A 17,377-nucleotide genomic window follows, 5' to 3' on the forward strand; every position below is an offset into this window, starting at 1 on the left:
TATAGGCAAAAGACTGGCAAAGTGTGTTCAGTATTGCAGTTTTACAGAGCAAGAGCATAACACACACAGTAGGCATCTTCTGTTTTCCTGTAATGTATGTCGGAAGCTGCTCTCCTGCTTGCGATTCCCAGCCGTGTTCCACACCTACACTGGAGTGCACTGGAAAGCCCTGGTGGAAGGAGGTCCATCTGCGGGCTGTGAAATCCCATGGGGCTGACATATGTGGGTCAGATTCTGTCTCAGTGAGGTAATTGTGTAACAGGATGCTGTAAAGGCTCATTCAGGGGCCCACAAAGTGTCGAAGGCACCAAGATGCTTTGGATGGTCTCAGGGAATTGGTGGCTGTGGAGTCTGGTGACTGTTAGCTCCTGTCCACTGGTGACCAGCACTCTGTGCCACTCCTGTTGCAGCACGCGAGGTACTTTTGCTGTGGCCCCTCTGCTTCTTGGACTGTAAGCTGTTTTAGGGCAAAAGATGTGTCTGATTCATATCTTCTGTTCCCAGCCAAAGATGGCCTAATGCCTGGCCCACGGCAGGGGTTCAAAAATATTTGTTGAACAGATTCATGGATGTTCAGTCTGATAGCTCTGAATTGTGCGGTGCAAAGGTTAAACCAGCAGAAAAATCCAAGTTCATAGCCCACATGTCGTGTCTTCTAAAATCCATTTGCTTTTCTGTTGACACTTTGGTGTTATTTTTGATGTTAAGGCTTCTGAGAAACTGTTCTGTGATGAAATTCTTGTTAAAAGGGTAATCCTGGTTGATCTTTCCCTTTTAAGAATGGGGCACATGTTGAGAATCTCTTTAGTGACAAGCTCAAGTTAATAATGTTTTACAGTAACCGCTTTTGTGGCATGCTAATTTTATTTCTTTATAGCACCTTAATCTTGGAAGATAGATAGATATGATGGAAGATAGAAGATAGATGATATGCAAATTTGGTCTTAGAAGTTGATGGTTTAATGAGTTTGAAAAGGAAGCTGGTAGATTAAAAATTACATTTTAAACCTATGAACTAAATCTGCGGCTTCCCCAGCTCTTCCTGACATCTGTGTGTGGCCCTTGGGAAAGCTCTAGTGAAGAGGATACACTGCTAATGGCCCTGGTGAATGAGTCAGACCAACCTGCGCTCAGAATTGCCTTCAGATGGGGGCCGTTGACATTTTCAGTTCTGTGACTCTGGCCAGCTAGATTGCTGCTTGCTCCCTGCCTGATGTTACTCAGACTAACTGGACACACTCTGCGGTTAGCAACAGTGTGCATTCAGCCAGGGCCAGTGATCTTTCCAGCATCCGAGGCATCTCTCGCGCTTGCTGTTATAGGGAGTCAGGGCTGCAGGATGCAGGTCGAAGCTGGGCGCCCTTTCTGTCCCAAGGGTACCTTTGAAAGGCTCTGTGATTGCTGGTGGTCGGGGTCAACTGTGCAGATGTCTTTAAAAGTGTCTCACTGGTGACCAGAAAGTTGCTTTGTCAAAATGACAGATGTGTTGCGAGCAGCCCCTCTACCCTGCCCGTTCCCTGGGATGTCAGCCCCATTTACTTGTCAAGACCAGGTATTTTTGTAGCTCCCGACAGCGTGTGGGCGTTCTCCGGGCAATCCGTGAAAAGTCTTCTGTTTCATCCGCGGCACAGCTTGTGTTGACCTACAGGAATGAGGGGGAGGTGCCCTGAGGACCTGGTGGGTTCACTGTGGGTGCGTGTGATCCTGGAGGGAGGCAGGTGCTGGTGAGGACAGGGACAGCCCTCCCGCGCTGACCATGTGGAGAAGTGATGTCGCCACGTTGGGTCACCAACAAGATTAAAGCATTCCGTTTCTGTGCATGCTAGCACGGCTCCTTGCCAGCGAATCATTTTTGTGCACAATTAAAAGGATCCGCTAAGTTCTGAGTCTCTTTAATACCGGAGAGCCCAGCTTCTTGTGTTGCGGCGAGTTAGGAAAGGGACCTCAGGATCATGTCTCCTGGTATCCCCTTCCTTAATGCGTGTTGCCAGGCTTCCTGTGAAGTCCTTCTTACTTTATTATTATTTTCTAACTCCTCAGCTTTGCCATCTTCCCCCCTCCAATCCCCCTTCCAGCCTGGACGGCAGACTCCACGCTGTGTCCCAGGGACTGAGAGAGTCCGGCCATGTACTCATTGGAGATTCTGTTGGCAGTTGGGGTTGGGCTCCCAAAATATGTTCTGTTATTTTCTCCATAGTTCAAAAGAACTCAACTGGAAAGGTATAAAAATATTCATAGAATTTTCTCGCCCCTTTCTTTCTTGCCTTCTTTCTGGGAAAGGGAAAAAGCAGATTCATTTTTCACCATGTGCTGAAGGGTGCCCTGCAGTATAAAATAATCAGAGGTCCGGGGAGAGGCCGCTTTTGTGGCATGCTAATTTTATTTCTTTATAGCACCTTAATCTTGGAAGATAGATAGATATGATAGAAGATAGAAGATAGATGATATGCAAATTTGGTCTTAGAAGTTGATGGTTTAATGAGTTTGAAAAGGAAGCTGGTAGATTAAAAATTACATTTTAAACCTATGAACACATTGCACTGGGGCTTCCTCCTGCCTCACCTCTGGCGAATTTTCCCAAGTTGGGAATCTTCTGGGCATCCTCTCTGCAGCACCAGTTCTATCCCATATCCCAGCTGTTGAGATCTTTTTTGGGTAGGGAGGAAAGGGAGATTTGACTTGGGCATTTGGGCACACAGAAAGCAAGGATGCCACACTTCTTCCTCTCGGTTGATGCACCCAGCCCGTGGCCTGGCAGAGGAGGACATGGTCTACCTGTTGGCTTTGCAGATGCTTCTGGAAGCCCAAGTGTAGCCGCAGAGCTGAGTCTTTGACAGGGCCCACTGGGATGAGTCCCTGGCTGCTTCCCGGCCAGTCTGTTACAGTTAGGTTAATGCGGTGTTGCCGGCAGCCCCATACGACGTACAGCATGATAAAAACCAGGCAGTGCTACTTTCTTTGGGCTACTATTTTTATTTGGTGGTTATTTCTTTTGTGTCCTGCCATCTCTAATGTTTTGGTTCTCTTTCAAAATATGATTAAACAGAATGAGGAGCTGTTTGACACTGCCCTGCTTTCAATCAGAGCTGCACTTGGGCAGCCGGGACATTCTAGCAGCCCGCGTTGCTTTCTTCTGAGAGTTCCTTGACAAGGCCAAGGGCGTGGGCAAACACAGACCTAAACCCCTAAATAATGCAGAACCCCAAACAATTCCTCCAGCAAACTGAAGCCCATTAAAAAAATTGAAATGTTAGGTAACTTAAATATAAGAAGGCCCGGCTTGTGACTCCCCCGTTGCTTCTCCTGGCATGCATCCTATTTTAAAGGTACAGTATCGGGAGAACACTGTCATTCAGTGATGTATTAGGGCCATATATCATCAGCACTTGGTCTTTGTAGAGGATATGGGTACTAAAAGACACGATTCTGGCCAGACGGAACAGCAGGGCGTCTCACTTCTTTCCTCCACCCCCCTGCCTTTTTCTTTAATCTCCCTCTGTTTTGTGTTGCAGAGAAGTGAATTTCTTCATGGGATATGACTTGTTGCAAAATAATCGGGGGGCCCCAGTGGGCTTCATAAAGTCTTGTAAATGGCTGGGCTTCAAGGGCAGCTTTGTTCCGAGTCTGTGCTGTTGGCGGGGCCAGAGGAGGCAGGCTCTGCCAGGGCCCCGGTCTCCCGGGGAAAGGCTCGCTGGGCCTAGACAGGAGGAAGAATAACACTCCCAGATGGAGCGCGAGAAGCGGCGTGATGTTCCTGCAAGATATTTGAACGTGGAGTCTCCCAGGTTCTGGCCGTGGGATGCGGCAGGCCTCCGGCGGAGCCCACCCTCCTGCTCAGATCGAAGAACCGAGCACATTTGGAGGGCGTGGGTCCAAGTCTGGGCCGTCTTGCCAGTGAGCAGGCACTCAGAGACAGGAGTGTTTTGAGATTGTAAGTCAGAGACTTAGTCTGTCTCTCCTAAAAGACACTATTTTTACTTGTGTTTTCCAAATGAAACTATAAAGCATCAAGGTTTATAATGACCTTAAAATGGGTCATGCTTGATAAAGACAAACACTTAAATCCCTAGCTGCAAGGAGAGCTGGCTTGTGGAAGCCGCCACGTCACACTGAGGAGTGTGGTCATTAAGTCACAGGTGATAGGCTGGACGGTTCTGGGTTTGAATCTCTGCCCTGGCTCGCTCTGTCAGCCTGGGGGAGCCACTTAGCCTCTCTGGGTCTTGGCTTTCTTACCTGTAAAATTGGAAGTGGGAGGTGGTAGACAGGGCCTTCCCTGGGACTGTCATGAGGGTTCGATGACAAAACACAGCACATGGTCAGCATGGTCTGGTGGGTAATGGACTCTCTGCAAGTGGCCGGCGCTGGCATCCTTCATGGCTCAGCAACTGGCCTGGAAAACCACATGCCACTTTGTTGTCTGGTTCAGGTGGAGCCCCTCTCTTTGCGGCCTTGGTGAGGAAGGGGTCTGCAGAAGCCACCTGGGGTGCAGCAAGACCTGCAGATGCCCCTGTAGGGTAAACGCTGCAGGCTTCACCAGGGACCACAGCTGAGGCTCCACCTCTTATACAGAGCTCACTCTGCCCAGGGAGAGAGAGGTCTTGGGAAACCATTCCTCTCTCCTGGGGAATTTGAGTCTTTTTCTTTTTCAACTTCTCTTTCCCCACCTTGGAAATGGTTTTGTTGGTTCTGCCCCCCCCCCCCCCCCCCCCAGTTTTGTGCAAGTCTTCCTGAGCTGAGAGCTGTGACCCAGAGCCTCATGCTTCTATGCTTAGGCTTCATGGCAGTGCAAACTGCCTTTTAATTTTTTCCTCCTGGCTCTTTCTGTGTAAGAGTTATGGGGAAGTCGATTGTCCTATCAGTAATGAAGAACAAGCAAGTAAAAGCTTAATTAAAATAATAAATCATCAATCAAACTACATGCTGCCATTGGCAGCCACGGGTCCAGCTCACTCCCCCCCCCCCCCCCCAACATGTTCCTTTATCATTTTCTAAGATACTGAGAACAGATTGCGTCCAAAGTAGACGGGCCAGACAGGTGTGGGCTTGCAGGAACTTCTATGTGCACATGCTCACGTGCTGAGCTCTCCTCCTGAGAGGGGATCCCTTTGTTGTACCATTTCCAGATAGCACCAGTGAGCAGCAATGGTGGGTGCCGCCCAAACACTTCTTTCTTTAGCTTTTGCCTGCATTTCTGCATTCTGGAACCTTCAAAGCTTGAAGTCATGTCTGCTTGCCCAGGTCCTAACCCATTTGTTCCATGTCACCTTTCTGAGGTTACCTTATACTGGGGCGGGCAATGTGGCAGGACACCTCACCTGTCGGATCCAGAAAATTTCCAGACTAGCTCAACAAAATGCTAATCTATTGCTAAAACCTCAAGAGTTGTGTCAAACCTAATTCTAGTGTGATACATCTATAAACTTTAATGCTGAGCCTGCGCAACCCACCTTCCTGGCTGGTCCCTTAATCCAGGCCTGGGAATCAGGTATCGCTCCCAGCTCACTGCTCACCAGCTCTCTGAGGGACCTGAGACACTTAGCTTCAGTGTGCACTGTACCTCTGTCTGCACATCTTAAGAACCTGTGAGAATTAATGAAATAATGTCTGCAGGCTCTTTAGAAGAAAGGTGCTGTATAAACATGAGCTATTATTCTTCTGTTTATGAGAACTAGTATAAGATTGCCAAGAAGAAACTGGGACCCCTGTTCAAAAGGCCCATAAAGTCCCCTTTGGCACTCCGGGGAGCTGGAATTGGGTTGCAGTGTGGTCCTTCAAGGAGAAGTTAACCGCTTTGAGTTCCTGCGTGCGGAGGCCAGAAATCCCAGTGAGAACACGCACCCTGGTGTTGGATCAGTTTCTCCTCCTTCCTCCTCGGAAATTTGACACAAGACGTCTGTGTTGCTAAGAACGGATTCTGTTCTTAGTGAGCAAGTTTGAGACTGTCCACGTGAAATCACTCGTGTGTGTGTGTGTCCGCGCGTGCGCACATGCTTTGGTTAAGTTTTCTGATAGGAAGAATGTGATGAAGGTTCAGAGTGTTCCACTTGTGCTCACAGAAGTCAAACACTTTTGGTTCATTTGAATTTCTCTTCCGTGCATCTCACTGGGTGCCAGGGCTTGTGTGATCTGCTCAGTGTCTGTCTGATGTCTTGTTACCCTTGAGACTTGCACATTTCTGGAAAATCGGAAGCTTGCAGCCTCGTTTCTCTCTCCCCCAGCACTGAGTGTGGTGACGTCTGTGTGTGCCAAGCCTTTGATTTTGCAGCTCCACGATCGCCACTGCTGGCTCCCCTGCCCATCGGCCAATAAGGAGGGAATTAGTGTATTTGGGATGACTGTGGATCCACCCCTGGATGTTTGCATTTTGGTCATGAACTTCTTAAAGGCAGCAAAATCTAGAAGCCCCTTCCCCAAATATGACTACTGTGATGGAATGCTAGAGAGTACATGCCAGGGCATGCATGTGTGTGTGTGTGCGCGTGTGCGCTGGAGACCCAAGGACGTCCAGTGTAGGAACAGGAGCCGCCTCTGCCTCTTCATTTCCTCTCAGGACAATGCCTGGCCCACGTGCTTCACTCGCATTGAGATTTGCTCGTTGGGGCAGAAAAAAAAATCACAACTCACAGCCTTCTTGATTTTCTGTAAAAGAATCTGGCACTTTGCACTGGCTAGTTTGCCAAATGACAGACGTTTGCCTTCGAGACAGGCTTTTTTCTCATGAGAGACAGAGAGTGAAGGGCAAAAGCCCTGTCTCCCAGGGAAGAGACTGTGATCAGCCACAGTCCTGGTGGTGGTGGGGGGCAGCCAGGTGACGGAGCAGGAGGCAGGCGCCCCACTGTTTCTTGTCATTCTCATTTCAAGAAATTTGTGAGGCTATTTCGTAGTCTTCAAAAATCTTTGTGCAAAAAGTATATAATAAAAAATACTGTACCTGCATTTTTGCACCAAATTAAACTTATCTTTTAATTTTATTTTCTTTTTGAAGCTCCCTTATACAGTATCTGAAAGCTGACGTCTGATCCTCACTACCGCTATCCCATTAGCGGCTGTGTTTCCCTCTCCAGGTCGTTGTTTTGTGCTTATTTTTTTAATATAAGTGAGAGATCAGGTAAAATTTTCCATATTCCATAGGAGGATTGGTTCTGGAGAACTCTTTGGAAAAAAAATATCTTCAAGACTTGAGCTTGAAATAGAACACAATCATCTCAAAACTTTTTTTTTTTCTGGGTGAGGAAAGCAATCAGGGCCGTGTCGCCGGGGTGCTTGGCTGGCTTCTCTGTACCCGTCCACTCTGCCCTCGTCTGGGAGAGCGAATTTCCCTGCACTCCAGACGCTGGAAAACGCTCAGGACGCTCCAGAACCGGGCTCAGGGCAGCTCTTCTGCAAACCAGGGGTCTCTGTGCTGCCATCTAGTGGCAGCGCTTAGACACGGCAGGCTGGCTGCCGCAGTCCTGTTTGAACTTGGCTGCGGCTTCTCTGTGGTTTGGCTCGCATCCTCATGGAGCTTTGTTGCCAGCTGTGTAGATTTTTTTTTTTTCTGTTTTTTACTCTCTATGCCCCTTTTTACTTCTGCATGTTGGCACTTTATTTAATATGCCTCCAGAGGCTATGATTTGGGTTCCGATGTATCCATTGCTCGTCCTTTGTAAGGAGCACTAACCCAGGCAGGGGCTTTTGACAACAGGTACATCGCTGGCCGGCAGACCCCAGAAAATGATCAGCATGGGAGATAAGACAGAATGAACGGTGTGATGGGGTTTGTTCCTCTGATTCACTGATTAGACTCATACTTCAGAGAGTTCTGGGCAAATCCTTGACTTCATTTTTGTCACCATTTCTGTTGCTTAGATCTGGGCACACTCAAATTCCAGCTGGAATCTGGAGAAAACTGGGAATGCCAGACTGGTTTCCAGAGGCGTGACAGGCACATCCCTGTCGATACTCACATTGGAGCCGCTTTCCTCGGCTCCAGAAACCAGCTGTTGTCTGCATCCCTTGGCATGCTTGGTGACGCTGCGGGCCCTGGAGTGACTGCTCCTGCTAGCTCATTTTACAGGCCTGCAGCTACCCCAAAGGCACCAGTCTCCCCTGGGGTCTCAGGGCACAGGCATGGATTTGCCCTGACTGTAAAATGCTTGCCTGGCAAGTCACAAAATGAGGCATTTAAGTGACACCTCTAGGTGGGGACTTCAAAAAGCTCATGGAAAATGGAATTAAAAGGTGAGTGTATTTTTGTGCAAAAGAGCTATTTTTGGATTTCAAAAAGTATCAAAATAAGTGTGTTTTAATTCTATCTTCTATGAACGTTTTGAAGTCCCCTTGTATTTGTATTCCATATCTGCTGCTTATGACCCTGGGCAAGTTTCCTAACCACGGTGCCCCCCTGTACAGTAGGCAGGATACAGAATTTTTGGTGGAGGAATGCATGTGAGATTTTTAGCACAGAGCCTGAAATACCCTTCGAAAGTGTTCAGGAAGTGCGAGCCAGTATCAGACGATGTTTGTTGAAGGAAAAAGTGGACCGAATGAGCCATGAGCTGGAGTGACAGCAGCGACACTTGGGGCCGTGGGGCCAAGACTGCTACAGGTGGAAGGACTTCTGGAGGTGTGGCTTTGCCTATATGACCTCACCAGAGCCCCTGGTCCCAGGACGAGTGTGTCTGTCTCTTGGCAAAATCCAGGAAAGCAAAGTGAGGGTCTTAATTAACCTGTGCTTCAGGTTACTCTGTAGCTGCTGGAACCCGTTATAAGGAAGCAGAGGAACCAGACTCTCATGGGTGGTTCTCTGGAGGTTTTCTTTCTTTCTTGGGGGGGCCTGGGATTCTCTGTGTGTAGTCCATGTCCATGTCAACCAGATACCAGGAAAGTGAATAGATATGGTGGTCCCACACCAGTGTGACCTTGGTAGAAGCTCCAAGTATAATCAGAAGGGGGAAAATCCCCCTAAGCCTATAGCCAAGATTTAGGTTTGCTCGCTCTCTCTCTGAAAAAAATTCCAGATGTGAATCTAGAAACCATCTGGTTGGAATAAGTTTTGTGCTGGACGGTAATTACAAGCTATTTATTATGAATCTTGGGATCCTGTTATGGATTTTGACTGGCTCCCAGGTTTCTAATTTAGCAAAGAGTTCCTATGTTTGAGAGTGTTAGCCTTCCTCTTGATCAGATCCCAAGTGGTGTCTTCACACCCCTGTGGCTGCTGTGAGAGCTTCAAGCTCCCCTTCCCTGCAGGGAGGAGGTGCTGGGGCGGACAGGTCTGCTGAGAGCAGAAGCTCTGTGCGTGAAGAAATTCAGTCATCCTGGGGTGGGGGAGTCGGAGTCACGCTTTGCAAAGAGAAGCCACCGTTAGCAACACCACGCTGCAGATGTACCCGGTGGTTGTTGTTGATGGATTTGAAAATAGGAGCAGACCTCAGAAAGTTCATGGAAAAACTTCAGAAAGAAGTTATTTGGGTGCAAAACTTCTTTTGAAATCCATGGAAATGAGGGGTCTTAAAAAGTTCATGGAGAATGCATATTATGAAAAAAGTATGCATGGATTTTAAAATTGCACCAAAATTTATCCTTTTAAAAATGTTTATTTTTGTCTACTTGAAAAACAGAGTGATAGAGACAGAGACAGAGAGACATAGATTTTTCTGTCCACTGATTTACTCCCCAGGTGTCCACAAGAGCCAGGGTGGGGCCAGGCTAAAGGCAAGAGCCAGAAACTCCATCTAGGTCTCCCATGTGGATGAAAGATGCCCAAGAATTTGGGCTGTCATCCACTGCCTCCCAGAATACGTTAGCAGGAAGCTGGATCCGAAGTGGTGCAGCTGGGACTTGAACTCGCACTTCGATAAGGGGTGCACTTGTACTAAGCAATAACTTAACCAGCTGCACCATAGTGCCTGTGCCACCAAAATTGATGTTTTACTTTCATTCTTTAGGAACTTTTTGAAGTCCCCTTGTATTACGTTTGAAATTTAAGAAAAGTTCTAAAAATAAAAGGAGTTGTGGGTTATAGGTAGCCTTGACGCCCCTGTCATTATGAAGGAGAGGGAGATAGGGAAGGAGCTTTGGAAAACTTAGAACCCAAATACCCCGGTTCACATTTTACTGCTGCCATTCACAAGGGGACTGTGGACAGCTCCTTAACCCATCTTGGCCTCACTGGGGGGGTGGGGGGGGTGGGGGTGGGAACACTCCTTACTAATAGTGAGTTTCAACCCTGGGTGGAATTACATGGGAGCTTGAAAACACACTGACGCCTGGTCCTTTGCCTGGTCCTTCGGTCCCTGAGACTTGAGCTTCAGGGGGCAGGAGGCAGCACCAGTCCTGCTGAGAACCCCATGGGGGCTCTAATTTGCAGTTAAGGATGCAAATCCTGTCTCACAGGATTTGAAGGAGAAAATGAGGTTAACCCCATGAGATCACTTGCCACATAACAGGCAAGCAGGCAGGCAGACAGGCACATAGACAGACAGAAATGAAGGGAGGCAGGGAAGGAGAGAGGGAGGGGGGAAGAGACTGGATCACTCAGGTCAACCTCTTCCCCCATCCCACATGCATGAGCAGTAAATGAAAAACAAAACATGCACGGAGCTTCTGGGGTTGGGTACATGCAGCCGCAGATCAATGTCCTCTCTCTGGGTGGCAGCTGGGCAGGACCTGGCACGGTCTCAAGGTTTATGCTGGGCATGGTGTCCTTGCTATTCCAGTCTCTCAGTTGGCCTTGCAAAGCCACAGGGGCCAGGAAATAAGACGGATGCAGAAATAGACCCAGCCCTCCCAAGGGCCCCACGTGACTTACTCTGGGGGGCTTGTGAAGGGGTAATTGGAGGGGGTAGGGTTCTGAGATTCTCAGAAATTTGAAAAAAGAGGGATGACAGTGGGTTTATTTTAGCGTTGAGTCCTAGGAATGTCTTGTATGGGGAGGGTTGTCTGGCATTACTGGGAATTTCAAAACAACACAGAAAGTGATGAGTCTGTGCCCAGTTTTATCTGTGAACTGCCTTGGGGCTTTGGTGTATGGGCTTGGCATGGCCTCACAGCCCCCAACGCACGTGTACATGCACACACAATCACTGGCATGCACCTGTGCACACATCTAATGTGTTTCTGGAACGAGACCATCCTGAGTATCATGGCACTGATGCTACCGGGTGCACTTGTGACTCTTCTCAAGGTCATTGTTGGGGCTGAGGTAGGATTTTTCCCACTCCAAGGTTCATGTCAGGGTAAGCAGAACTGCTCAGTTGCTCCTCTGCAACCTGCCCCCAAGTCAGCCCGCGAAGGTGGCAGCACATGGGTGTGTGCACATTTGAGACTCCAACTCAAATCTCACCTCTGCCACTGCCAAACTGTGTAGCCTTGGAAAAGTCAGCCGCCTTCCCTGAACAGTAGCTTTTTTATTTGTAAGATGAGGATAACGATGTTATTTATCACGTGGAATTTTAATAAGAACAAAAGCCTAGCATGTAGTAAGCCCTTGTGCAAGCTGCAATCTTGTTGAAGTTTTGTGACATGGTGATTTGGGGTCATGTGCAGATGACCCATGCAAGAGCAGGCACGTACGTCGTGTTTGCATCTTCTCTAGGACATTCTAGCAGCTGAATTCTCAGGATAAGGCCCACGATGAAAATGCTCACCACGCTTTCATTAGCATAACTGCTAATATAACGCAGCTGTCCCATGGCTGTAAAACACTGGCGACTGTGTCTCTGCTTGGCATGCCGAATATTATTTTTTCTCTTACTGAGCCGATTCAATACTCAACCTTGTCATTATTTGAGTTGGAACTTCAGATTGCTGCATTTTAATGCACTCTACTATTAAGGATTGTTGGACGGCCGTGCGAAAATATTTTTGTTCTCACGATGCAGTCCTGGCCCAGGTAGCCCAATGGGCAAAATATGATTTACACAAATATTATCATTTCTGTAGTGTGTACTGAAAAGAAACCTTAGAACAGAGCGGGAGAAAGCCTCTTGCTCGGCATTGGGTTATCGAGGCCAAGCTGGCTTGTGAAGAAGCCACTTTTCATTCCCTCTCATCTGCCTCTAATCTCAAAACGTCCCCTGTTCCCAGATGGATATTTCTGTCCCAGGGAGAGCAAAAGGCTTTTTGCAACCACGGGGTTTTCTTGGCAAGAGGAAGGCAAGATAGGGAGAGGGCAGCTAGGCAAGCCTCAGCTGTGTGTCAGGACTCTGGGGATCCTGTTTGAAGTCTGTCTCTTGTCTCTTTCCGCCTAGAACAAGGAGGTGACGTGTAAGAGAGAGAAGTGCCCAGTGCTGTCGCGAGACTGTGCCCTGGCCATCAAGCAGAGGGGCACCTGCTGTGAGCGCTGCAAAGGTGAGCTGGGTCCTGGCTGCCGCCCCCGCCGACTGCTGCTGCACGCATTTTTATTTCTCTTTCTTTTGCCTTTCTCATCCCTCAGCTCCGAGCTTGGGTGCAGCTGGGTTTTGGGAGGGGAGCTGGGGTGTATGTGTGTGTGTGTGTGTGTGTAGGGGGAGGCAGGGGACCCCCCCTTGGTGGAACGATGAGAGCATGGCAAGCATGAGTGTATTGGGTTTATTGTGTGAGGCCGATTGTTGAGATGTCTTGGAGACGGTGCAGACGCAATGCCTGTGCCCGTTGGGACCCACGCACACGACCGTAATCCTGTCCGCTTCTAGCACTCATTCTCTCCAGACTCCACCTTTGCCCTGCTCACTTCTTCCCAAGCAGTCGTTCAGCTTGGATTGTATCATTGTCGTCCATTTTTTTCTTTAAGATTCAGTTCTTCTACTTGTCTTTGAAGTGTCTCTAAAATGTTCTTACAAACCTGGTTTCCCATTGTCCCCCGGTACACACTCCCTGTCTTGAACACACTGCTCCAGTCTGGTCTCTCCTGGCCTTGGCTGAGGGCATTCCCCCCATCCTGTCTTCAAGGTCCTTGAGTTCTCAGTCATTACTGTCGCTTTTCCGTTTCTGTGGCACACAAAACTTCACAGGGAGACTCCCCTGGGTGTTTCCCTGTTTCTTGCTGCATTGTATTTAGTAGGTCATCAGCTCTGTGAAGACAGGAGCTGGCTCACGCTTTGACATGCTACAGGGTATGTACGAATGGTCTGTCACAGCATGGGTGTGTCCCGGAGACGGTTTAGGTATGGGGTACAGGCTATGGGCTCTACAGCCTTGATGCCAAGTCACAGTGGGTAACAGATGGTTCCCCAAAATTTCATGTGTGCTCAGAATCTCAGAAAATGTGACTAGTTCAAAATAGAATCTTTTTTTTTTTTAAAAAGGTTTATTTATTTTGAAAGGGAGAATTAGAGAGAGAGAGAGAGAGAAAAGGAAAGACAGAGAAAGAGAGAGGGAGAGAGAGATCTTCCATCCACTGGTTCACTCTCCAAATTGCTGCAATGGCCAGGTCTGGGCCAGGCTGAAGCCAGGATCCTGGAACACCATATAGATCTCCCACATGGATGGTATAGGCCCAACTACTTGGGCCATTTTTGCTGGAGTTCAGAACTCCATCCAAGTCTCCCGCATGGGTACAGGGGCCCAAGCACTTGGCCCATCCTCCAGTGCTTTCCCAGATGCAATAGCAGGGAGCTGGATTGGGAGTGGAGCAGCCGCAACTCTGGAGGAGACCCTTATATGGGATGCCAACATTGCGGGTGGTGGCTTAACCTGCTGTGCCACAGCCTGGCTTCCCAGGGCCCTCCTTCTGAGGGTGACTGGGAAGTATTTTAGGGGAGGTCAAGAATCCTTTCCTTGGCCGGTGCTGCAGCTCACTAGGCTAATCCCCGGCCTTGCGGCGCCGGCACACCGGGTTCTAGTCCCGGTCGGGGCACCGGATTCTGTCCCGGTTGCCCCTCTTCCAGGCCAGCTCTCTGCTGTGGCCAGGGAGTGCAGTGGAGGATGGCCCAAGTGCTTGGGCTCTGCACCCCATGGGAGACCAGGATGAGTAACTGGCTCCTGCCATCAGCGCACCAGTGCAGCAGCCATTGGAGGGTGAACCAACGGCAAAAGGAAGACCTTTCTCTCTGTCTCTCTCTCTCACTGTCCACTCTGCCTGTCAAAAAAAAAAAAAAAAAAAATCCTTTCCTGTGGTGGGGGCCTGCATGTGGGAAAGACATGAACAATCTGACTTTTCAGGGTTCCAGGAGTGGATGTCAAAGATGAGCCTTTTGTTTTCTGTCTTTCTACGCTACAATACAGTGCCTGTCTGTTGTATTCATTCTTAGTACTGCACACTCCTAGTGTTTTGATTCATTTACGTTTTTCTGATTAGAGTAGTAATTTATGCTCATTGGAGAAACTTTGAAAAATATCTAGTAGTAGAAGTCTTTGAAAATAGTAGAAGTAGTCTAGTAGTAGAAGTCTTGAAAAATAGTCTAGTAGTCTAATAGTAGAAGAGCAGAAAAATCACTCATCTCGCCACCCAGAAGTGACAGTTGTTAATACTTGGTGTAGTTCCTTCTGCATTTTATTCCTGTATAAGAGTGGTTGCATGGTTGCTATCTTACTACTCATAGAGTATCATTGCTAGTTCCCCCTCCCCACGTAACATTAGGGTACAACAGCTCCATTTATTTGGGTATGTTGTCCTTTGAGCAGTATGTAAGATTCTGTTGTGGGAAAGTCCCAATCTTCATTGGCCATTTGTGACCAAATTGCTGGGCATTTTGGTTGTGCCCTGGGTGTTAGCCTTGGATCATCATGAACACAAGAAGCTGAACACAAAGAGCGTTGGGTGATAACGACAGTATGGGAATAACAACTGGAAAGTCTCAAGAGAGGCACTGGGGCAGTGAGTGAGTGCAGAGCAGATCCTAGTGCTAACGGAGACCTCTCTGCAGCTGGCCTTGCCTTAGCCTTGTGTGTCCTTTATTTGCACAGATCCGCAGCAATGGATCATTAGTGTGGAGCAGACATGAGAGAAGCACCTGCTGCATTTCTGATAAGACTCCCCCAGCAGTCACCTATGTGCTGACACTGGGGTTTTGACTGTTCTTGCTCTGAGAGTTAATTCAGTGAGGAATCATATTAATGCAGAAGTGTGATGATAATACTTTATTTTAGAAATCAAGGTAAAGTTGTCTTAGAGTCAAAAAGTTTAATCAGATTGGGAAATGATTATTATATAATGATATTTAACGTATCATATGCAATGAGTTTTTTTTTTTTAGCAAAGAAATGGAAGCTCTTATTTTTCAGATTAATTAACGTAGCAGGATCACTGAAGATTGAATTCTGTATTTAAAAGGCAATGATATTCAGAAATACTGCCTTTGAATTTTTAAAAAATTATTTGAGAGAGGGAGAGCGAGTGAGCACGTGCGAGAGAGAATCAATCTCCTATCATGTTCATTCTCTAAATGCCTCCAACAGCTGAGGCTGAATCAGGGAACTCAATTCAAGTCTCCCGCCTGGGTGGCAGGAACCCAGTTATTGGAGCCATCATTGCCTCCAGAGCCTACAGTACCGGGAAGCCTGGAATCAGAAGCCAGAGCCAGGCACTGAATCCAGGTACTCTGCGATGGGATGTGCACTTCTTAACCTTCTTCTCAAACAGTGTTGAAAGCTGCTCGCCAGACAGTGGGTCCAGCTTCTTGTGGATGTGTGCAAAGAGGGACCCACCTTGGCAGAGTGGCAGTGTATCAGGCTCTCCCATGCTCTGGCAGAACCTTTCAGCCAGCACATGAGAGGGAGAGCTGGACTTCTGCTAACTGGATGAGGCAATAGTGAAAGTGACCCTTGAGGTTTAGCTTCTTGTTTGTCTTTCCTTTTGCTTGGGGGAGTCTTGAGAATGCAGTGTTTCTTAACATGAAGTGGACTGGCTGGCCTTGGGGTGCAGTGGGTTAAGCCACCACTTGTGACACCAGCATCCCATATCAGAGGGCTGGTTCGACCCCTGCTTCTCCACTTCTGATCCAGCTCACTGCTGATGTGCCTGGGAAAGCAGCAGAGGGTGGCCCAAGTACTTGGTCCCCTGCCACTCATGTGGGAGATCTGGATAGAGTTCTGGACTTCTGACTTGTGGCCACTTGGGGAATAAATCAGAGGGTGAAAGATCTTTCATTTTCTCTTCTCCATTCTGCCTTTCAAATAAATAAATAAATATTTTTAGAAAGTAATAGACCACAGAATCAGCTGTTAAAATGAAGCCTCCTGGGCCTTGCCCACTTATAGTAGCCACCAAGGCGGTCATGCTCTTCATCCAGACAGCAGCAGGTAGGACTTGCAGTCAGGCCTACTCAGAGCCGCACTCTGAATGCTTACAGCAAACGAGGGAACTGTAAGACGTTGGTGAAAAAATGGAATTGAACTAGACTTTTATTTTGGCATGAGAATCCATGTGTAGTTTTTCTTCACAATACTCATTTTCCATGGGCCTTTTGAAGACATCTTGTATATGCGGATTTCAAAACTCCCTGCACCAAAATAAGCTTATGTTTAAATTCCACTTTCCAGTTTTGGAAGTGCTGTCATAGTTGGGGAGGCGCTGTCACTGTCCCGTCTTATGGATGAAAAAGCAGTGACACTTGGAGGGTTGGTAATGTGCCCGTTTGGCAAAATGACCACCCCATGGGGTAATTTCTACTTTTTTTTTTTTAAAGATTTATTTATTTGAAAAACAGAGTTACAGAGAGAGGTAGAGGCAGAGAGAGAGGTCTTCCATCCACTGGTTCACTCCCCAGATGGCTGCAATGGCCGGAGCTGTGCTGATCCGAAGCCAGGAGCCAGGAGCTTCTTCTGGGTCTCCCACATGGGTGCAGGGACCCAGGGACTTGAGCCATCTTCTACTGCTTTCCCAGGCCATAGCAGAGAGCTGGATTGGAAGAGGAGCAGCCGAGACTAGAACTGGCACCCATATGGGATGCTGGCGCTTCAGGCCAGGGCACCTGCTGTGCCACAGCGCCGGCCCCTGTACTTTTTTTTTTTTTTTTTAATATGTAAGAAGGTGGAAGGCCCACAGATGTTAGATCCTTCAGTTGCCAAGACGTTCATGACCCAAAGATGAAGCACAGGACATCCAGGTCCTCCTGGGGAGGGCCTGTAGGTGAAGGTCATGGGACACACAAAGGCATGAGCGCTTAGATGGCACCTGTCACTCGATCACCTGGGGACTTGTCACAGTGCCAGCTACGGGGCTTCCTCCCAGACCTACTGAATTCAAAGGTATCTGTCCTAAGTTTTCATTTGTTGATTGTGGAAGGGCCAAGAGGTCAGGCAGAAAACCCACGGAATCCTGTTTAGGCATCTGTTTATATTCCACTGACAGAGATGTGGCTCTTGAAGAGGAAGTAGAAAGGTAGATCTTCTTGAGGACACAAACATGAAAATTCTCATTTCCAAAAATACTCTTGGAAGTGTTTTGTGAGTGTGTACATAGATCTCTGCTCTC

At 48.0% G+C, this 17,377-nt stretch overlaps 1 protein-coding gene across 3 annotated transcripts in view; it reads left to right on the plus strand.

Moving 5' to 3' along the window:
- The window catches only part of BMPER (BMP binding endothelial regulator), a 504,101-nt gene that overhangs the window by 246,990 nt on the left and 239,734 nt on the right, over window positions 1–17,377 (plus strand). For all 3 annotated transcript variants that reach the window (XM_070059710.1, XM_002713750.5, XM_051853278.2), the window contains one exon: window positions 12,234–12,333. In XM_070059710.1, coding sequence (XP_069915811.1) covers window positions 12,234–12,333 — 100 coding nt within the window. The remainder of the gene's footprint in view (window positions 1–12,233; window positions 12,334–17,377) is intronic.

Source organism: Oryctolagus cuniculus, chromosome 16 (genome assembly GCF_964237555.1).
Source record: "Oryctolagus cuniculus chromosome 16, mOryCun1.1, whole genome shotgun sequence".
In the NCBI taxonomy this organism is placed as follows: domain Eukaryota; kingdom Metazoa; phylum Chordata; class Mammalia; order Lagomorpha; family Leporidae; genus Oryctolagus; species Oryctolagus cuniculus.